Raw genomic sequence first — 20,344 nt, forward strand, 5'->3', positions numbered from 1 at the left:
GGAGAAGCTGCCCGTGCCCAGGGGAGGTGGGGCCCCAGGGGGCAGGGTCTGGGGCAGGGGCCTGCAGATCGGTGGGTTGATCGCTAGGACCCAGGAGCAGCTGGGTGGGAACAATGAGCGGGCTCCCTGTGTCCCGGCCGCAGGAAGTGACTCGCAGCCGCTGCGGGGACTCCGGCTCCCGGCGAGATCCCCGCGCCCCGGCGGCTGGTGCTGGGAGCCCGGAGCCCGGGCTGCAGCCGGGAGAGGGGAACCTGCAGCCGGGCCCTGCCCGCTGCTCCCCGGGAGCCTCTCCCAGGGCAGAGCCCCCAGGCTGGCCAGGGCCCCTTCCCGGCCCGGCCCCTGCCCCTGCCCCGGGGGGCCCCGCTCGGAGGGAAGGTAAGAGAGACCCGCCCCCCTCCCGTCACCCCCGGGCTGCAGGGGGCGGGTTTGGCCCCGGGCTGCTCCCCGCGGAGCTGGCTGCGATTCCCTGCCCCGGGCCCGGGAAAGCTGCCGCCAGCTCCGTGTGTGCGCTGGGGTCTGGGACAGCCACACGTGGGGGGACAAAGGGGGGTGGGAGTCCCAAGATGTGTGAAGAGGGTGTGGGCAAGAGGGGATTTACAGATGAACAGGGATGTGTGATGAGTGCAGAGGCTGAAGGGCGATGCAGGGGGCAGGGGCAGGGGGGGCGCTGCATGGAGGATGAGACAACGCAGGGGGATCACTGTATGGGGGAGAATTGTGGAGCCCACAGGACACAGGGCCGGAATAGAGGGAAATCTGGGTGGTGAGAACTAGTGAAGGAAAAGGGATGCGGGGAGAGGGGACTGGGGAGGCCGGAGGGGGAATGGGAGAGCAATTGGAGGCTGGCTGGGGAAGGGAGAGACAGAGGCAGTGAAAAGGAAGAGGGGTGGTGAGAGAGACAATGGCAGCTTCCCTGTGCCATGGATTCGGCTCTCACCCACACCGGTGTCAGACTAGAGTCACGGCTGGCTCTGGCAGGGGGTGAGTGCGGATGGGCCAGTGAGATCAGCCTCTACCTGCCTGTCCCTGGGGGCTGCAGGGGGAGTCCGGGGCAGCTCGTTCATTAGTTGTTGCCGTCAGACTAGAGGGCTCTGGTTATTGCTGAGGGAGAAGAGGAGGCCGGTATCTGGAGAAGTTGCTCTCTCTTGCCCCAGAGGGCAGGACAAGAGGCAATGGGATCAAACTACAGCATAAGCGATTTACAATAAATCTTGGGAAAAATCTCAGGAGGACAATGGAACAGACGCCTCGGGGTTGTCGTGGAAGCTCCTTCACCAGTGGTTTTCCAAAGGAGGCTGGATAGCCCTCTGCCTTGGTTGGCTTAGACACAACAAATCCTGCATCTTGGCAGGGGTTAGAGTAGATGATCCTTGTGGTTCCTCTGACCCTATGGGTCTGTGATTCTAATCCGTATTGAATTAAGTGTAAGCATTTTGGGAGTCCCTTGTCTTGACAATGCTACTGCTTGTGGGCTGCTGTGTGGTTGTATGGGTGTCCTTTGGGGGGAAGATGGGACTGATGCCATCTCTGGGAGATATTAGGGATTTCAAAGGCCTTTTGGGAACAGTACGAGTGCGATGGATTTCCTTGGGCCACGTCTGCACTTACAAACTGGGAGCTGCACAGGTTTGCTGCTCTGAGACCGCTCGTGTGGCCACGTTACACCGACAGGAGAGAGCTCTCCCGTCTACACAATAAAACCAGCTCAGTGAGCGGCAGTCGCTGTGTCGGGGGGAGAGCTTTCTTCACCCCCCTGAGCGACAGAAGTTTTGCCTGCATAAGTGCTCGTGTAGACATGGCCTAGGGAAGACTTGGTCTCTACGCCTGAGAGGCGATTGCTGGGGCGGGGCCCAGTGGGTGCCCTGGCTGGACCACTGAGCAGAAATACAGGAGCAGTTGCCATGAACTGTGCCCAGCTCTGATGCTGGGGGTGTTTAGAAGTGTTAGTGGGTGGAGCCTGCTGGGAGGGGCCGGGTCTGTGTTGTAAGGCCTGGGCTACAGTGAACAATCAGATCCATCTACTGCTTCACTCAGGGCAAGGCAAAGTTTTGAGCCCTGAGCACCATAGTTAAGTCGACCTGAGCCCCATTGTGGACGCAGCTTGACAGATGGCTTCATTGACAGCTTGATTGACAGCTTCAATCAGAAATCAAACCTTATCACTCATCAGAGAATCCACACAGGTGAAAACCCCCCTAAGTGCTTGGACTGCGGGAAAACTTTTAGTTGCACATCAGCCGTTATTACACATCAGATAATTCACACTGGAGAGAAGCCCCATGAATGCTTGGAATGTGAGAAAAGCTTCAATAACAGCCAGGGCCAGTGAAACCACTAGGCAAACTAGGCGGCCGCCTAGGGCTCCAAGTGGTTGGGGGCAGCCAAAAGCGCGCTCCGGGGAGGCGGTGGAGCAGAGGTGAGCTGGGGCAGGGGGGCGCGGGGAGGGCCGCCTGCAGCAAGTAATGGGGGTGTGGGGGGGGCACGCAGGGGAACCGCTCTCTGCCCCAGCTCACCTCTGCTCCGCCTCCTCCCCTGAGCGCGCCGCCCCGCTCTGCTTCTCTCCCTCCCAGGCTTGCGGCGCCAATCAGCTGATTGGTGCTGCAAGCCTGGGAGGCGGGAGAAGTGGAACGGTGGCAGCGTGCTCGGGGAGGAGGTGGAGCAAAGGTGAGCTGGGGTGGGGAGCTGCCGCACGGCTCCCCGGGCCGAGGAGAAGGAGGGGGAGCTGTCGCACGGTGTTACATTTTCATTTAGTTGTAGCCGAGCAAAGGGAGGCGGTACGCCCAACACAATGGAGTTTGTCTCTTGGATGTGGTGTCATGGGTGGTGGGTATCAAAGGCCAGGGCAGGCTAAACCTCACCTAATCCAGGCTGTGGCCCTGCCCATGTTCCACAAAGGCCCATGTTCCACAAAGGCAAAAGGCTCACTCTTCAATACAAGCAACTCCTGTCTCACACCTGACAAACTCACTACGCTTAATGCATTGTTTTCCTGGTACTTATCCTTAAGAAGTCGCATGTGAGATCTCTCCTGAAAGCTTATAACGTGTTGATACTCATAAATATTGCGAGAGGCGTGTATGGGTGATATAGAAGTAATAACGTAAATGTCTTGAAAGTTATCCCCTTATGGTGTTGGAGTGAAAGTGAGTCACCAGGGAATCACTGGTTTTGGTGACAGCCCATTTAAATTGGAGGGAGTTTTCCCTGGCTAGCCCATTATGCAATGGGTTGACCGACTGTCCACCATTGCGCCTATTCAGAAAATGAATGGAAAACCATGAAAGCTGAACTATAAACACTGAAAGGTTGTGACAGTGAGAAGGAGGATCTGACAGCGAGGGGATCGCCCTGCCTGGGAAGAAAGACAAAAGACTGATTCAGTGTGTCACAGGTTTCAGTGTAGCAGCCGTGTTAGTCTGTATTCGCAAAAAGAAAAGGAGTACTTGTGGCACCTTAGAGACTAACCAATTTATTTGAGCGTAAGCTTTCGTCCAATGAAGTGAGCTGTAGCTCACGAAAGCTTATGCTCAAATAAATTGGTTAGTCTCTAAGGTGCCACAAGTCCTCCTTTTCTTTTTAATGTGTCACAGGACACTCTGCATCCAGTCACTGAAGCAGGATACTTCCTGGAAGACTGGGGGCTGGCTCCTTGGGCCTAGCAGATGCTGTGAAAGACTGACCTAAGTGAGGATCTTTTTATCAGGTAGAAAATGTAACTTCTAATCAGTGTAGGCCCTTGTCCCAGTTTTCTGAATTTTTTGTTTCCATCCCTCCCCGTTGATTCTATTTAAAGCTCTCCTCTCTCTCAAAATAAACTTCGTTTTGTTTTACTATCAGCAGATTCAAGCTTGATACCAGAGCGGTGGTCTCAGGTGAAACTGGTCTAGTGCCATTGTGATGCTGTGGGGTTCAACCCAGACCAGTGAGGGGTTGTCACCACCTGTGTTGGGTCAGATCCTCCTGAGTGTAGCACTCACAGAACTTTAGTAAGTCTGCTGCTCTCTTAAAGAGACAGTGCACAGCCCCACCCTGTTAGTTAGCTGAGGATTCACACGGCACTGAGATGGTTTGTTGTAAAACTAAAACTGAATTTATTCCCAGGGAACCTAGGATTAAGGGATGTCCAGTAAGTGTGAAAAAGCCAGGAGAGGTTACACACAAAACGTGCTTTCTAGTGTGTACATTTATCTTCAGTGAATCTGAGCCTTGTGTCTCAGCAGGTTTCTCACCTAGATTATGTTTTTTGGGGACCTTCAGACTTCTTGGCTGGAAGATTCCACTTTTCACAGGTGTACAGGAGCTCGGCCCGCTTTGATCTGCCCAGCAATGTGTGCCAAGCTGGCTTTGTGGCCTGGTTATAGCTTCCAGAGTTCAATGACCTCGCCTCAGGAGGCAGGAAGGCTTCTTGGAGCTGTGGCTTCCATCTGCCACTGAGAGTGGGAAGTGGCATCTTCCACTTTGGTTGACATTGTCTCCCCTTGGTGTAAATGTAATTTCATTGCCCTCGCTCCATTTACATTGCAGACAGGTTCAGGCAGGCGGAAGAACCACATTCCTTTGTCTGGGGCGGGGTGACTTAAGCCTGACAGCCAGGCTTTTAAGAACATATTCCTGCTCATATATATTTACAATTCTTCATGTATCGCCCACACTTACCTCATGCAAGAATATCACTGAGCAGTGAGTTCGTAGTTTTCCAATGCTATACGACACGGCACCTTTTAGATCCATATTATGGCAACATGTTTCAGAGTAACAGCCGTGTTCGTCTGTATTCGCAAAAAGAAAAGGAGTACTTGTGGCACCTTAGAGACTAACCAATTTATTTGAGCATAAGCTTTCGTAAGCTACAGCTCACTTCATCGGATGCATACTGTGGAAAATACAGAAGATGTTTTTATACACACAGACCATGAAAAAATGGGTGTTTATCACTACAAAAGGTTTTCTCTCCCCCCACCCCACTCTCCTGCTGGTAATAGCTTATCTAAAGTGATCACTCTCCTTACAATGTGCATGATAATCAAATGGTCCATTTCCAGCACAAATCCAGTTTTCTCCCCCCCCCCCACCCCCAAACCACTCTCCTGTTGGAATTGGATACAATTAACTTAGGCTTGAATAGAGCCTGGGAATGGTTGATTCATTATAAAAAGTAACCTATTTCCCCTTGTTTATTCCTTCCCCACCCATTGTTCCTCAGACGTTCTTGTTAAACCCTGGATTTGTGCTGGAAATGGCCCACCTTGATTATCATACACATTGTAAGGAGAGTGATCACTTTAGATAAGCTATTACCAGCAGGAGAGTGGGGTGGGGGGAGAGAAAACCTTTTGTAGTGATAAACACCCATTTTTTCATGGTCTGTGTGTATAAAAACATCTTCTGTATTTTCCACAGTATGCATCCGATGAAGTGAGCTGTAGCTCACGAAAGCTTATGCTCAAATAAATTGGTTAGTCACTAAGGTACCACAAGTCCTCCTTTTCATTATGGCAACAGTGAGTTGGGCTGGTTAAGCCAGCTGAAACTGCTAAATACCAGGGAGACCCTTGGCCTCTCGCATTGGGATGCTGTCAGGGTCAGAGGGGTCAGAGGGGAACTGCAGATCAGGGATTTCTGTGAGTATCCCATGATAGGGGGCTGGGCACCAAAAGGGCACCCTTTGAAGGGCTCGGGGGCTGGAGTGGGTCTACGGTTAGCTTGCAGGGCTGGTATAGCCCGGGGGAGAGCGCTCTAGTGGTGAGAGGCTGGTTGTGGTTGGGGCTAACACCCAGCTGCCACAGGCAAGATTCCTGGCATCGGAGGCAGCTGGAAGTGAGGTGAATCCCAGCCCTGGGCGCACTCAGCAGCCTCCCAGCACCTCTCTCTGCCTGCGAATGTACCGCTGGGAACCCCTCTGCTGGAGTCAGGTGGCCTAGGTGCCTGCCTGTGAGAATGAGTTAGGCAGATGTCAAGCTGCACAAAACAAACAGAGGAGAGTGTGTGTGTGTGTGATCCCTCCCTTAAGCATGTAGCCCAGGGGTCAGAGTAATCACCCAGATGTGGGAGGCCCAGGTTCAATTCCCTCCTCTGCCTGATGGGGAGAAAGGATTTGAACAGGGGGCTCCCAGTGCTCTCACCTCTGGAACATGGGATCTTCTGATGTGGGGGTCCCTTAATCTCTCCTGCTGAACCTGTGACACTTTGGAGGAGTCTTTACAGAGTCCTTGGAAAAGAAGACTGGACCCCCCCAGGTGGGTACCCCACCACTGGCCTGCCAGAGTTGTTCTCTCCCCAGCAGGGACCCTGCTGGGGGAGCAGCAGCTGCTCAGTTCAGGCTCCCAGGTCTCAAGGGAGGAGGCAGCAGCATGTGACCCCGGATGAAAAACTGAGACACAGATCCTGCCATGGATCTACCAATCCAGTGCTCTGGAACAGGCCCCGCGAGGACCTCTGCAGTGTGCCAGCCCCCCTCTGCGGGTCTCACTCTTTCCTGACCGCAAGCCACTTAGTTTCACCAAACCCTCAGCTCCCTTCCCACCCAGCAAGTCCACCTGAGTTGGACACCCGAGGGAGACTTGTACACCCAAAGGGAGCGACACACCCCCACCTTCAGCATCGGACTGGACTCTCAGCCAGTGTCGTGAAAGCAGGAGGGATAGATAGAGATTTCTGGAAGACATAGAGCATCCGTGGTTAGCACAGAGATCAGAAAGTTACAGCATGGTCCATCTTGGCCAGCCTAGAGCACACAGTCCTCCAGCCTCTCTTTCGTCCCGGTTCCAGAAAGTCTTAAGCCTCCAAGAGCCCACACTTAACAACACCTGACATGGCCCCTCCTCAGTCCTTTGTTCTTGTCCCTGGGCAGACCTTGTTCCCTGGTCCTCCTCCTCATCCCTTTGTTCTCCAGCTGGTCAAACAGGGCTGGCTTACTGCAGAGGGGAGGAGGGCCATCCATGGTTGTTAGGTGCTAGGTACCAAATGTCTGGGCAATTCAAGTGGCCATTGTGTTCTCAGACTCTCCATGGACATGGAGCGCAGACATCTAGGCATCAGTCACAGCTGGATCTCTGCAGTAAACAACCTTTTCCGGACACCTAGTTAACAATGACAGGTTTTTAGAGTAACAGCCCTGTTAGTCTGTATTCGCAAAAAGAAAAGGAGTACTTGTGACACCTTAGAGACTAACCAATTTATTTGAGCATGAGCTTTCGTGAGCTACAGCTCACTTGAAAGCTTATGCTCAAATAAATTGGTTAGTCTCTAAGGTGCCACAAGTACTCCTTTTCTAGTTAACAATGCTACATATAGGGGAAACTGAGCCATGCACACTATTCATACAAAAATATTACAAAAAATTCCCACTGTGTCACACCTCTTCCCCCTTCTAGGCCAAACTGAGTGGGGATCACTTTAGCCAGTGAGCTGGGGAAGAACAGGTACTCCTTTCTGGGATAAAACATCCACTATACGAGTGCAGCCTCCTCTCTTTGAACAGGGACCAGACATAATAGCAACTGAATAACTCCCCTGCAGGCCCCCAGCCTGGGACAGATCAAGTGCAGTTAGGGCTGAATTAAGGCATAGGCAACCTAAGTATATGCTTAGGGCCGAAGGCCTGCACCCTGTTTTGGAGGGGGTTTGCATGAGGCTAAAATTGAGCGAGTGGCAATGTGACCTCCCATGCACCAGGTCACAACACAGCTCACTCCATTTTGTCCCCCATGCCATGCTCCCTGTCCTATTTGGGGTGTGTGTGGGGTGTTAATGGGGCCAAAGCTGAGTGGGCAGAGCACCAACCTCTGAACCAGATTAGCTAGAGCTTCACCGCTGATATGCAGGTGTGCGACAACGAGCTGCTCTCAGTGTCCTCGGGGGGAGCCAGCCGGGAGAGGGGCAGAGGGGATCCCTAGTGCAGGGGGGAAGACATGAAGGGCTTTTGCCTAGAGCCCAGAGATGGATTAATCCGGCCCCACAAATAACTCTAGGAAACCTGGTGGCAAAGCTCTGACAGCTCCATGGAGTGAAGGGAGCAGAGCCGGTAGCTCCGGCCCAGGACTGGTAGCCAGTGAGTGTGGGGTGCAGACAAGAAACCAGCTCTGGCCAACTGCTCCCTGTGCCCGTCTGTTACCAGAGAAAATCAGTGTCAGTGTCACCGAGAAACACGGTCTACAGGTCTATCTCTGGGTTGCCTCTCCAGGACCAGGACCCCCATCATCCCTGTGTCCATGTAGACATTGGGGACTCTCTGGAACAATCCCCAGTCTCCGTAGAAACCCCCCCTTCTCCCTGCTCTCTGGGATTGTCTCTTGTCTGTTTGCCCAATGGTACATTTGCTTCTATGCATGACGCTCCCTTAATGCGGGGAGAAGCTGCCTGTGCCCAGGGCAGGTGTGGCCCCCAGGGGGCAGGATCTGGGACAGGGGGCTGCAGATCTGTGGGTTGATCGCTAGGACCCAAGAGCGGCTGGGGGGCGGCTCTGGGGGGAGCGAGCGCTGGGGCCAGTCCCGGCCGCGGGAAGTGACTCGCAGCCGCTGCGGGGACTCTGGCTCCCAGGCTCCCGGCGAGATCCCCGAGCCCCGGCGGCTGGTGCTGGGAGCCCGGAGCCCGGGCTGCAGCCGGGAGAGGGGAACCTCCAGCCGGGCCCTTCCCGCTGCTCCCCGGGAGCCTCTCCCAGGGCAGAGCCCCCAGCCTGGACAGGGCCCCCTTCCCAGCCTGGCCCCTGCCCCGGGGGGCCCCGCTCGGAGGGAAGGTAAGAGAGACACCCCCTCCCCCCGTGCTGTAGGGGGAGCAGGCTAAAGAAGTGCAAGGGGGCAGGGGGGAGTGGAGGACGGGTCGACACAGGGGAATCAGGCTGCAGTGGGAGAATTATGGGGCTGAGGGGAAGGAGGTGTCTCAGTCCAACCGGGGTAACTGTTACCCCTTCAGCCAGGGGTTTTGCCCTTTGTCACCCTCTGGCAGTGCCTCACCCCTGGGCTTAACCCCTGATTTTGCCCCTCAGCCCCTATCCTAACCCTGCCCCCAGCTTCTTGACCCCCCTGACCAGTCAGTTTTTGCCCCCTGCTCAGACCCTGGCCACCCTCTCCGATTTGCCCCCTTTGCCCCTTTTTAACCCCTGTAAAAAGCAATCCACAGCATCTTGTGCCCAGTAAGGGCAGTGGCTTCAGCAGATGTTACTGACCATGCTCAGTTTGTTTGCGCATACTGAGTGCACCCCAAGTAGCAAATTCCTAGAAACAGCAGTTTCTCGCACTACACCAGAAGGGCTCTAAAGAGGGGTGGAGGTGGGTTTGTGTGTGTAGATAAGAGGGGATTGAGGGGGGAACGGGGATGTATGAAGGGCATGAGTGGGATGCAGGGGGCAGGATGGGATGGGGGCTGGGAATGCGCTGGGGAGGATGTGGCGTTGCAGGGTAATCAGGGGAAACTTATGGGGCAGATGGGAACAGGGCTGCAACAGAAGGAAACTCTGAGTGTGGGGGGGCACTGCAAAGGAAAGGGGGGGATGTGGGGAGGGGAGGCTGGGGAGAGACTGTGAGAGCAAGAGCAGACTGGCTGGGGAAGGGAGACAAACAGGGCAGGGGTCTGGGAGAGATACAAGGGCAGCTCCCCCATCCCATGGGTCAGGAGAGGGTGTGGGGCTGCCCCACGCAGAAGTCAGGGGGGAAATCTTTTACCGCAAATAGTCCATGATCCTTTGGGAGTAGATGGAGCCTTCCTCCTCAGGGCTCAGAAGCTACAAGGCAAATATCCAGACCCCCCGCCCCCCCACACACACCCTGCTCCCAGTTTATTATTTTCAGACACACTCATGATTTTGGGGTCTGTCTCCTGAGTGTTTGGGGCTGCCCAGGGCCCTGGCCTGATTTCTGGGCAGGATTCAGATCTCAGCCACACTGGTGTGAGACCAGAGTCACTGCTGGCTCTGGCAGGCGGGGAGTGTGGATGGGCCGATGGGATCAGCCTCTGCCTGCCTGTCCCTGGGGGCTGCAGGGGCAGGACAGGGAGGCTCAGTCATTAGGTGCTGCCACCAGAAGGCTCCGATTATTGCTCAGGGAGAGGAGGCAGCTGGTGCGTGTCTCTCTCTGCTCCTGATGTCAGAGCCCTTGAATTGAGCTACCTGGGTCAGATGCTGCCTCCTCTACCTGAGAGCCCAGAGTGTGAAACTGCTGCTCCCCAGCGGGGTCTGTGCCAGGGAGAGGCCTTCCTTAACCCCCACTCTGGGCTCAGCTGGGGTGGGGACTTTAACCATGGCTGGAACCAGCCCCCGCAGCAGCCCTGGGCTCTGCCCATATCAGCTCCTGAGCCAGAGCCTCCAAGTGAGGGGAGAGACCTGGGGGAAAGGGCTGGGGCCAGGCAGGACAGGGACCTGCTGCTGAGTTTGTACCGGAGTGGAAGGGGCTCCCCCTGTGCCTGTGGGTCCCAGAGCTGCTGCCCTCAGTGACACAGCCAGGCTCACACTGGAGAGCGAGCGCCCCTGGGAACGGGAGAGTCCCCAGTTCTCCCAGGCAGAGGCGGGAGGGACGGAGACAGGAAGGGGAATGGTGAGACCAAAAGTGGCAGCAGGAGCAAGACGTGGGGAGGGAGGTTCCCAGTTCCCAGACCTGCCGGATCCCTTCCCTGCATCCCCCCGGGCAGCCTGACTTTCCTGGGAACAAGGGGAGGAGCTGACAGAGGAAAAACCAGGCTCTGCCTCTGCCCAGTCCCCGCGCTGCTGGGGGACACGCTGCCCTCGGGGCCGATATCAGGGGAAATCCCCCAAAGTGGTTCCTTTGATTCTGCTCTTTTCTAGCATTTGTCTCAGAGACTCTGCCCTGGGAGGGTTTAAAAGTGTCCCGGGGGTTCAGTGCTGGAGGGAGGGGCTGGGTCTGTGTTGTAATAAAGTGACTGAGGGTTTTCCCAGCGTGGCAGAGCCCAGAGCGTCTGTCTGCAGGGATGGAGCCTGGGGGGAATCGGGGTGTGAAATGGACTCAAGCCCCTTCTGAAACCTCCACCGTCGCCCCTCTCGCCCTGACAGGCTGAGGAATCACGTCCACGTTTCGCTCCAGATCCTCCCGTCTTCCAGGGGACAGGGAAGGGAAATGGCTGTGATGGAGCCAGCTCAGGTAGGGGATTTTCAGGGAGCTGCAGGGGGATTTGCTGTACAGGGGGAGGGGCAGGCTGTGATAAACCTGCTGGGACATGATCAGCCTGGGATCTGATTTTCTGAACAGGCCCATTGGCGGGTGGGGGGAGGGGAGAACATTCCCTCCATTTCTGAAACAGGAAACAGCCCCCTGGGCAGGGCTGGGAAAAGTGACCAGACTCCCAGTGCTGGAGCCTGACCCCACTGGCCAGAGGCTGCTGTGAAATACGAAGGGAAGCTGTCGGGATTCCTGTCCCTGTCCCCAGCTCAGAGCTCTGCTTCCCGTCTCAGCCTGTGGCTGGTAGGCGAGTGGGAAATGAGAAGACCCTGCCCTGCTCTGTGTGCTGGGGGGACAAGGAGCTCTCACCTTCTCCCATCCCCTGAAGCCTCCTGGCTGCTCTGAGCAGGGTGGGGGTGGGATTCTGCTCCTCTGGGCCTCCTCCCCCTGACTAGTGGGATTGCGACTGGGGCAGCAGGTGCTGAATGCAGGAACTGATGTTTCAGATGCCGGTGACCTTCGAGGAGGTGGCTGTGTATTTCACCGAGGGGCAGGGGGCTCTGCTGGACCCCGCTCAGAGAGCCCTCTACAGGGACGTCATGCAGGAGAACTACGAGACGGTGACCTCGCTGGGTAAGGGATTCCTGTGTTCCTAGCTATTAGAAGCTGTGGGGTCTGCGTGTCTAACTCTGGTCAGATTCTTCTCTGGTCCCTTGGATTGGTGGGGAGGGTCGCGAGGTCCACAGCTCCAGTGTGAGAGATACTTTCATCACCACACCCCGCTCAAGGGAACAAGGGAGTCAGAAACCTAATGGACATACTAATTCATCCCCATCTCTCCCACTTTCAAGAGGCCAGAAGCAGGGTATTGTTCTGCCTATATTATTTCTCTTTCCTACACCGTTCACCTTCCTTCTTGGGACCAGCTCCATCCATGGGGAGGGCTCTAGGTTCTGCAGCTTAGGAAATAGGCAAGAGTTCAATACCCGAGCTGTGTGTGCCAGCAAGTCCCCCAGAGCACATCTACCCTGAGAACTCCTAGTGAGGGCGTGACAACACCCCCGCCCCCTCCCCCGATGTCGTCTGCTCCCAAGGGTCTGAGTTACCACAGTCCCATGTAGGGTCAGGTTAAACTCAGGGAATGTTCCTTGTGACAAATACTCTACCAAGACTCCATGCTCCCTGACCTTGCCTGATTTACCAAATGCAATTAATAGGCAGCAGGTTTAAAACAAACAAAATGAAGCGTTTCTTCACACAACCCACAGTCAACCTGTGGAACTCTTTGCCAGAGGATGTTGTGAAGCCCAAGACTATAACAGGGTTCAAAAAAACCCTAGATAAGTTTATGGAGGACAGGTCCATCAATGGCTATTAGCCAGGATGGGCAGGGATGGTGTCCCTAGCCTCTGTTTGCCAGAAGCTGGGAATGAGTGACAGGGGATGGATCACTTGGTGATTGCCTGTTCTGTTCATTCCCTCTGGGGTCCCCTGGCATTGGCCACTGTCGGCAGACAGGATACTGGGCTAGATGGATCTTTGGTCTGACCAAGTATGGCCATTCTTATTTTCACCCCCTGAGCAGGATTTCCCGTTCCCAAACCTGACCTGATCACCCAGCTGGAACGAGGGGAAGAGCCGTGGGTCCCAGATCTCCAGGCCGACGAGGAAAGGGAGAGCCCGAGAGGCACCCACACAGGTGAGGAGTCAGGCAAACTGAGACAGAAACATTTGGTGAGTAAAGAAAAAAGCTGGACCTCCCAAAACGTGCCGTGAGCGAGAGCCCCCAGTTCTGCCCCATCTCACCCAAGTCAGGGCTGCAGTCAGCAGGTGTTGTAGCATCAAGGCAGATATCAGTCACGGCTTCCCACCCATCCTGTTAGCTGTCAGGAATTTCCTCCCTGACTTTACTTCCCTGGAAATGTTTGGGTGGGATGTGGAGGCAGAATCCAATGTCTCCATCTCCCCAGCAGTCACTGTGTTGTGTTTTCCCTCTTTGCTATTCCCCTTTCGGTCCCTTCTCCCCGGCAGAGGCAGTGACTCCTGTCTGGATTCTCTCTCTCCCAGCAGGTGATAGGACAGTGAGTGAGAACAAGGAGGAGATTCAGCAGCAGGAAGGTCCTGGGAAAGTGGAACCGCAGGAGACATTTTTGAGAAAAGCTGAAGGGAATTTCTCCAAGTGCTTGGAACAGGGAGAAGCCTGGGGAGATCGACATAGATCAGAGATGCAGCTAGGAAACAAACTGGATGAATCCATTCAACATGGTGGAGGATGCAAAGATCCCAAGGAAACCACAGTCCAGCAGACAAGTCACAATGAAGAGAGACCCTACAAATGCCTTGACTGTGGGAAAAGATTCCATTTCAGTGGAAACCTTCTTACACATTGGAGAACCCTCACAGGAGAGAAGTCCTATGAATGCTTGGACTGTGGGAAAAGCTTCAGTGAGAAGTCATTTCTCATTATACAGCAGAGACTGCACACGGGAGAGAAACCCTATAAATGCCTTGAGTGTGCAAAAGTTTTCAGTGTGTTATCGGCCCTTATTAGACATGAGAGGACCCACACGGGGGAGAAACCCTATAAATGCATGGACTGTGGGAAAACTTTCAGTCAGAGCTCAGACCTTATTAAACATAGGAGAATCCACACCGGAGAGAGACCTTATAAATGCCTTGAGTGTGGGAAAAATTTCATTTGCCGTTCACACCTTATTAAGCATCAGAGAGTCCACACAGGCGACAAACCATATAAATGCCTCAACTGTGGGAAAAATTTTGTTGACAGAACAAAACTTACTCGACATCAGGCAATTCACACAGGAGAGAGACCCCATAAATGCTTGGACTGTGGGAAAAGCTTCATTCAGAAGTCACAATTTATTATACACCAGAGAGTGCACACAGGAGAGAGACCCTTTATATGCCTTGAATGTGGGAAAAGTTTTATTCAGAAATCACAGCTTATTACACATCAACGAACCCACACAGGAGAGAGACCTTATAAATGCCTTGAGTGTGGGAAAAGTTTTATTCAAAGTTCATCTCTTATTCAACACAGGAGAATCCACAAAGGAGAGAGACCTTATAAATGCCTTGAGTGTGGGAAAAGATTCATGGAACGTTCATCCCTTATTAAACATAGGAGAATCCACACAGGAGAAAGACCCTATAAATGCCTTGAGTGTGGGAAAAGTTTTATGGAAAGTTCATCCCTTAATAAACATAAGAGAATCCACACAGGAGAAAGACCATGTAAATGCCTTGAGTGTGGGAAAGATTTCATTCGTCGCTCACACCTTATTAAGCATCAGAGAACACACAGAGGTGACAAACCTTATAAATGCCTCGACTGTGGGAAAAGTTTAGTTGACAAAACAAACCTTACTAGACATCAGGCAATCCACACAGGAGAGAGACCCCATAAATGCTTGGACTGTGGGAAAAGCTTCATTCAGAAGTCACAACTTATTCTACACCAGAGAGTGCACACAGGAGAGAGACCCTTTCAATGCCTTGAATGTGGGAAAAGTTTTAGTGAGAGCTCAAAGCTTACTAGACATCAGAGAACCCACACAAGAGAGAGAACCTATGGATGCCTTGAGTGTGGGAAAAGATTTATGCAAAGTTCATCACTTATTAAACATGGACGAATCCACACGGGAGAAAGACCCTATAAATGCCTCGACTGTGGGAAAGGTTTTATCGCAAGTTCAGCCCTTACTAAACATAGGAGAATCCACACGGGAGAAAAACCCTATAAATGCCTTGAGTGTGGGAAAACTTTCAGTCAGCGCTCACATCTTACTCAACACGGGAGAACGCACACAGGAGAGAGACCCTACAAATGCCCTGAGTGTGGGAAAAGTTTTAGTTTCAAATCAGGCCTTAATATGCATCAGAAAACCCACACAGGAGAGAAATCCCATAAATGCTTGGACTGTGGGAAAACTTTCAGTCAGCGCTCATACCTTACTAAACACAGGAGAATCCACACAGGAGAGACACCTTCTAAATGCCTTGACTGTGGAAAAAGCTTCAGTAAGAGGTCAGAGCTGACCAAACATCAGAGAAGCCACAAGGCTGAGAGACCCTAGGAATACCTTGACTGCAGGAAAAGATTCAATTTGACTTCACGCTTCAGTGACCCACACAACAGAGAGACCTGGAATGTGGGGGAAGGTTCATTTGGTGCTCCCAGAGTATCAGGCATCCACAAATCCACACAGGGAAGAAACTTCTGAGATGTTCTCAGTGTGGAAAATGCTCCAAGTGGAGCTAACACCATGTTGGACATCAGAGATGCCTCCACACAGTCAGGAAATTATCTCATGGCCCTGACTGGGGCCGACCATGGTGACAAACCCATTTCCTCGTTCCCACACATCAGGGGCATTTGGCTCCCAAGGATCCAGCTGCCCATTGCTGGGGTGAGGATCCAACAGCAGCCAAACATCAGCTGGTCAGTGACCCTCTGGGTCTGCCTGGTCTAAGCAAACCCCAGGCAGAGGTGGAGAAGCCCCCATCAGTCCCTCCTCCCTGCTGCAGCCCTGACTGCTGAGCTGATGGGCCACGGGTGGGGGAAGGGAGAGAGAGAAACTCCTCCAGATGCTCCCTCTGCCTGGCTGAAGTTCCCCGTCTCCATGGATGGTGGGTGAACGTGCCCTTGGGGGGAGGCTAGCCCCTGGCCCCTCACCCTCTGCCTGAGGCCCTATCCCTTCTGCTCCAGCAGGCCAGAGGGGGCCTGGTGGAGTGTGGGCAGGGCCAAGCTAAAGTGTTTCAGGAGGCGTGGTTTCCCCCAGCCTACTATACCCGCCGCCCATGCCCCTCTCTGTTCCCTTCCCAGCCGGGATCCCCCTGCCATGGAGATGAGGAGAAGGACACTTGAGCCAGGCCCCACCTTCACTCTAGATACCTGTGTCCACCCCGCAACTTCCACCAGCCCCTGGGCTGGGCTCCCCCACTTACCTGGAGCTCTTCTCTGCAGGGGGGTGTCCATGGGGGCTGGTAACACCTCCCCTCTCCGAATCCCCCAGGCCGCTGGACTCTGGGGGATCAACCGTTAAGGGACCAGGGGATGGGAGAGCACAGGGGTAGAGAGGTGCTGCCTCTCCTCACTCTCCCCCTCTGCCCTGTCTCTCTGCCCCCTCTGCATTCAGACAGCACCATTAGGAGAAACTCATTCCCACAGGCTCTTTTGTTGGAAGTCTGGATTTGCCACCTCTGCTACAGCAGCATCAGCCTCTGAGAGGGAAGCAGCGTTGCTTAGTGGATAGAGCACTAGCCTGGGACTCAGCAGACCTAAGCTCTTTTCCCAACTCTGCCAGCAGCTTGCGCGGTGACCTCAGAGAAATCTGTGCCTTCCAGAGGGGGAATAAATGGGGAGGGATGATATCAGCCTCCGAGTGTCTGTCTAGGGCAGGAAAAGTGGTTGGGATTAGCTAGTGCGTCTCCTTTGTTCCTCCTCCCCTTTTTCTAGTCTAGATTGACCCTGAGCAGTTTATTCCAATCCCCCATTAGCAAAGTGATTGTTCGAGTCACTAAAAGTACCCCCTTTGCAGTGAGATTGTCTCATTCCCAGACATCCTCACGCTGCTCCAGGTTCTGCTGAAAAGCATTTAATTTTTTGTGCTGTTTCTCCCTTATACACCAGCATTCAATAGATTCTAAAAAAGCGGGAGCAGGGATAGTAAAATAATGTGGTGTTTTAACTTCTGTGTTATTTGAGGGGGATGGGGTGGGTCCGGGGGATTCCCTCCTGCCCCCATCAACCTCACACGTCTTCTCTCACAGAGCAACCTCTGCCCAAGTCATGGAGAGCTTACCCTTTTCCCATTCTACCCCTCCACCTTCATGTGTGTCATTTACCACAGTGTCCTTTTCCCACCATGCTTAGGAATCAGGCTTTGATTTCTTTGATCCTCAATCAGGCCCCTGGGTGCTGGAGAAGAAAATGTCACATTCCTGAAGGGGGAATTCAAATGAACCCCAAAGCACAGTTTGAGCTTCAAGCCCAGCCTCCAGCTAATGGTAAAGTGGCATTTGGAGTTTTTCCAGCCTAATCCAGATCATTTGTACACAGGAAGTTTTTGGTTAGGTTTGTCTTTTTTCCTCTTTCTTTTATGATGATGATGCTCAATCTTTGTCAATAACCCAGGCAAATAATGCGGCCGTGCTGAGTAAATCAGCTTTCGCCTGTTCAGAAGGAAATGGGCAAATTTGTTCCCAAGATTTTGAGTCTTAAAATTCCCTGGGATTTCACTTCATGAATGGGAAAGTGGTTTGTAGCTCACCCTGGAGCGTGGGTTTTTCTCTTTTTGGTGAAGGCTGTTCTGTCATGTATTTTGATATTAAATTAGTTTGACGGGATATAGCTCAGTTTTCTTGGGGACTTCAAAAGACTAATGATAATTTGCCAAAATAGTCCTTACTGATTTTCCTTTGACATCAGATTTGCTTCTTCTTTGAACAATGAAAATGACCAGTACCTGTCAGCAAAACAATGAGGACTACAAATGAAGCCCCAAGAGGATTGATGTGGAGAGGGGTCGGCATCTTCCCCATTCCTGAGAGGAGGAGGCTAGGCAAATGCCTCTCTTGTGGATTGTTAGTGCTTTTCTACCAGCTTTAACTTGTTCCTCTTTCCCTGGGGTGCGTGCGTGGCTGGAGCAGCAATGTACTGAGCTAGGGCTGAAATGCACCGTGCCCGGCTGGGCCTTGCATGTGGGGGGTGGAGGGAAATTGAGCTTTTATTTCTTGGTTTGCAAAGAATAAATTCAAATTTAGTTTCTCAAACTCCCAGTGTCCCTTGTCTTGAATAACGGGGTGGGGGTGGGAGGGAGAATGGTCTTTAATGGACTCACTCAGACGCTGTGTGCCTGTCACCCATTGACGCAGCTGGGGAAAAGGCTGGTATCATTCTATTGTAGGTAAGTTGTGGGAGGTTGTTGTCCCGCTCTGCTCGGCCCTGGAGAGGCCTCAGCTGGAGTCCTGTGTCCAGTACTGGGCACTACACTTTAGGAAAGTTGAGGACAAATTGGATTGAGTCCTGAGGAGAGGAACAGAACATGATCAAAGAAAACCAGACCTGTGGGGAATAGTTAAAAAAAGCGGGTCTATGAGCCTTGAGAAAAGCAGACTGGCCATGGTCTGCAGCCGTGCTACGGGCTGTTATACAGAGACTGGGGATCAGTTGTGCCCCATGGCCACCGAAGGGAGGACAAGCAGTTAAAGTGTTAAACTGCAGCAAGAGTGGTTTACGTTCGAGGTTAGAAAAACTTTCTAACCATGCAGGTATTTAAGCTCTGGAATAGCTTCCAAGGGAGCTTGTGGAATCCCCAGCATTGGACTTGGGTTTTTTTGTTTTTGTTTTTTTAAGCCCCTTGGAGGTGTTATTTCACCATCCCTGAGCTCCACAGGTTGCAGGTTCCGGCTGTGACGTTTTCTCAGGGTGCCCAGGACTGTGAATCTCCTTGTTAACCCACTGCCTTGGCGCGAGGGGGACGTGCTGCTGCTGAACTGGGTGTCTTGGGATTTGGCTTTTCCCATCAGCCAACGGCCTTGGACTGAGGTGACCCCAGGGTGGGAGATGAGAGGAAGAGGCACAGGGAGGACAGACTTAAGTAGTCTTGGTTGCCAGGTTACTGGTAGATAAAAGTACCCTGGGTCGGAGCCCAGTTGAGTGGGAGGACCCGGGCTCCCCTTCCCTTGACCCCCTTGGCAGTGCGGGGTTGTGGCCATGACCACAAGGCCACGGTTCCCAACCTGACCCTGAGTGGAAATCATTATTGTCTTTCTGTACTGTCCAGCCCCTCTCCACTGGACACTCAGAAATTCCCAGGTAAGCCGTCCCCAAAGGGACAATGCCAGCTTGTTTGATTCAATTGAGGATCAGCGTCCATATAACATCACAGCACTGAGACATATTTTTAGTGAAAACAAACAGGAGTTTATCAACAAAGATTAAGATTTAACCGTGCGACTTTATCTGATAAAATATGACTATGTAGATCATTGTTGCTACTACTGTTATATAATTGGAACATATCTTGTACAAAGTGTGTCAAGGAAGGTGTCGATAGACTGCAAGAGAAGCAAGCCTTGGCCCAGCTTGAAAAAGAAGCCAAAGCGAGAGCCAAGCAAGTTGAAGAAAGAGCCAGAGAAGCTGACAGGAGGCATATGGAATGGCTGGCTGCTGAGCAGAGGGTTCACCCGATGCAACAAGAAACGGCCAGACGTGAGCTCCAAATCAGGAAAGCAATGGATGAACAGCAGAAACCATATCATGTTGGAAGTCCAGTTTATAACAGTGTTGGTATGCTGTTTGATCAGAACAGATACGTTTACTCAGGGTCATGTCATAACCCAGTCCCAAAGCAAGTATGAATGTGACTCTTCTGTGTTATCTGTAACTAACAGGGAGATATGTGGATACCAGAGCGCTCGGTCATCGCATGTAGCTCTCCACACTTCAGACCCCTCTGCCCCCAGCTCATTGAGTACGCACAGTCTTATCACCCACCTCTTGGGTATTCCTTGAGCGGGTCCTGCGAGAGGGTGCTCCCCGACCACTCCTCACCCCAGGGCCTCCAGACCTTTTCATGGGGTCTCTGTCCTGTGAGCCCCCTCTCCTCCATTACCCAATCTGGCTGCACGTCCTGCAGCCGGCTCAATTCCGAACAGCACTGAGGGAACAACTTTACAAGCTCGTGCTCCAGACGTTTCACTTCCACACTCTCGTCTCCTGTCCCGCTACCAGGTGGTGGGACTTTCTACCACATGTAGAGGGTGAGGAATCCTGGTGGACCGCTGTGAATATCGGTTGGAGGCTCCTTCATGAAGCCGTGAGCATAGATGTGTACCTGACATGGTTCACCCCCATTCCCGCCGCCTGCCCATTTTGGGGCATGAAGGAGAAACTGGTGCATGCCTATCTAGAATGTGCCAGGTTGCAGCCCCTATTCCGGCTCCTCCAGAACCTCCTTTTGAGGTTCTGGCTGCACTTTTCCCACACCTCTTCATGGGGAAATGGACAGGGTGTGCATCTATGAAGTCACAAGACCTCGTCAACGTTCTCCTGGCACTGGCCAAAGTGTCCATTTACAATACCAGGAGGAAGATGCTGGACGAGGGGGCGCTCTGCGACTGTGGGGCCTATTTCAGTTCCTCCCTTGTCTCAAGCATCCGGGCAGAGTTCTTCTGGTCATCGTCTGCTGGCTCGCTAGACAGCTTTGAGGAGC

General features: G+C 53.1%; 1 protein-coding gene across 1 annotated transcript; it reads left to right on the plus strand.

The window, feature by feature from the left end:
* The first annotated feature begins 144 nt into the window (after positions 1 to 144).
* On the plus strand, positions 145 to 17,900 carry LOC125621446 (uncharacterized). The gene is made up of 5 exons (XM_075119805.1): positions 145 to 375; positions 11,000 to 11,087; positions 11,612 to 11,738; positions 12,691 to 12,804; positions 13,173 to 17,900. The coding sequence occupies exons 2-5, from the start codon at positions 11,064 to 11,066 to the stop codon at positions 15,200 to 15,202; spliced, it is 2,295 nt and encodes a 764-aa protein (XP_074975906.1). The 5' UTR covers positions 145 to 375; positions 11,000 to 11,063; the 3' UTR covers positions 15,203 to 17,900.
* The last annotated feature ends 2,444 nt before the right edge of the window (positions 17,901 to 20,344 follow it).

This window comes from Caretta caretta, chromosome 14 (assembly GCF_965140235.1).
Source record: "Caretta caretta isolate rCarCar2 chromosome 14, rCarCar1.hap1, whole genome shotgun sequence".
NCBI lineage: Eukaryota > Metazoa > Chordata > Testudines > Cheloniidae > Caretta > Caretta caretta.

Coding starts and splice junctions, on each gene's coding strand:
- LOC125621446 (XM_075119805.1), top strand. CDS start 11,064: ATGGCTGTGATGGAGCCAGCTCAG. Junction 11,088..11,611: donor CTGTGATGGAGCCAGCTCAG/GTAGGGGATTTT, acceptor CTGATGTTTCAG/ATGCCGGTGACCTTCGAGGA. Junction 11,739..12,690: donor CGAGACGGTGACCTCGCTGG/GTAAGGGATTCC, acceptor CCCCCTGAGCAG/GATTTCCCGTTCCCAAACCT.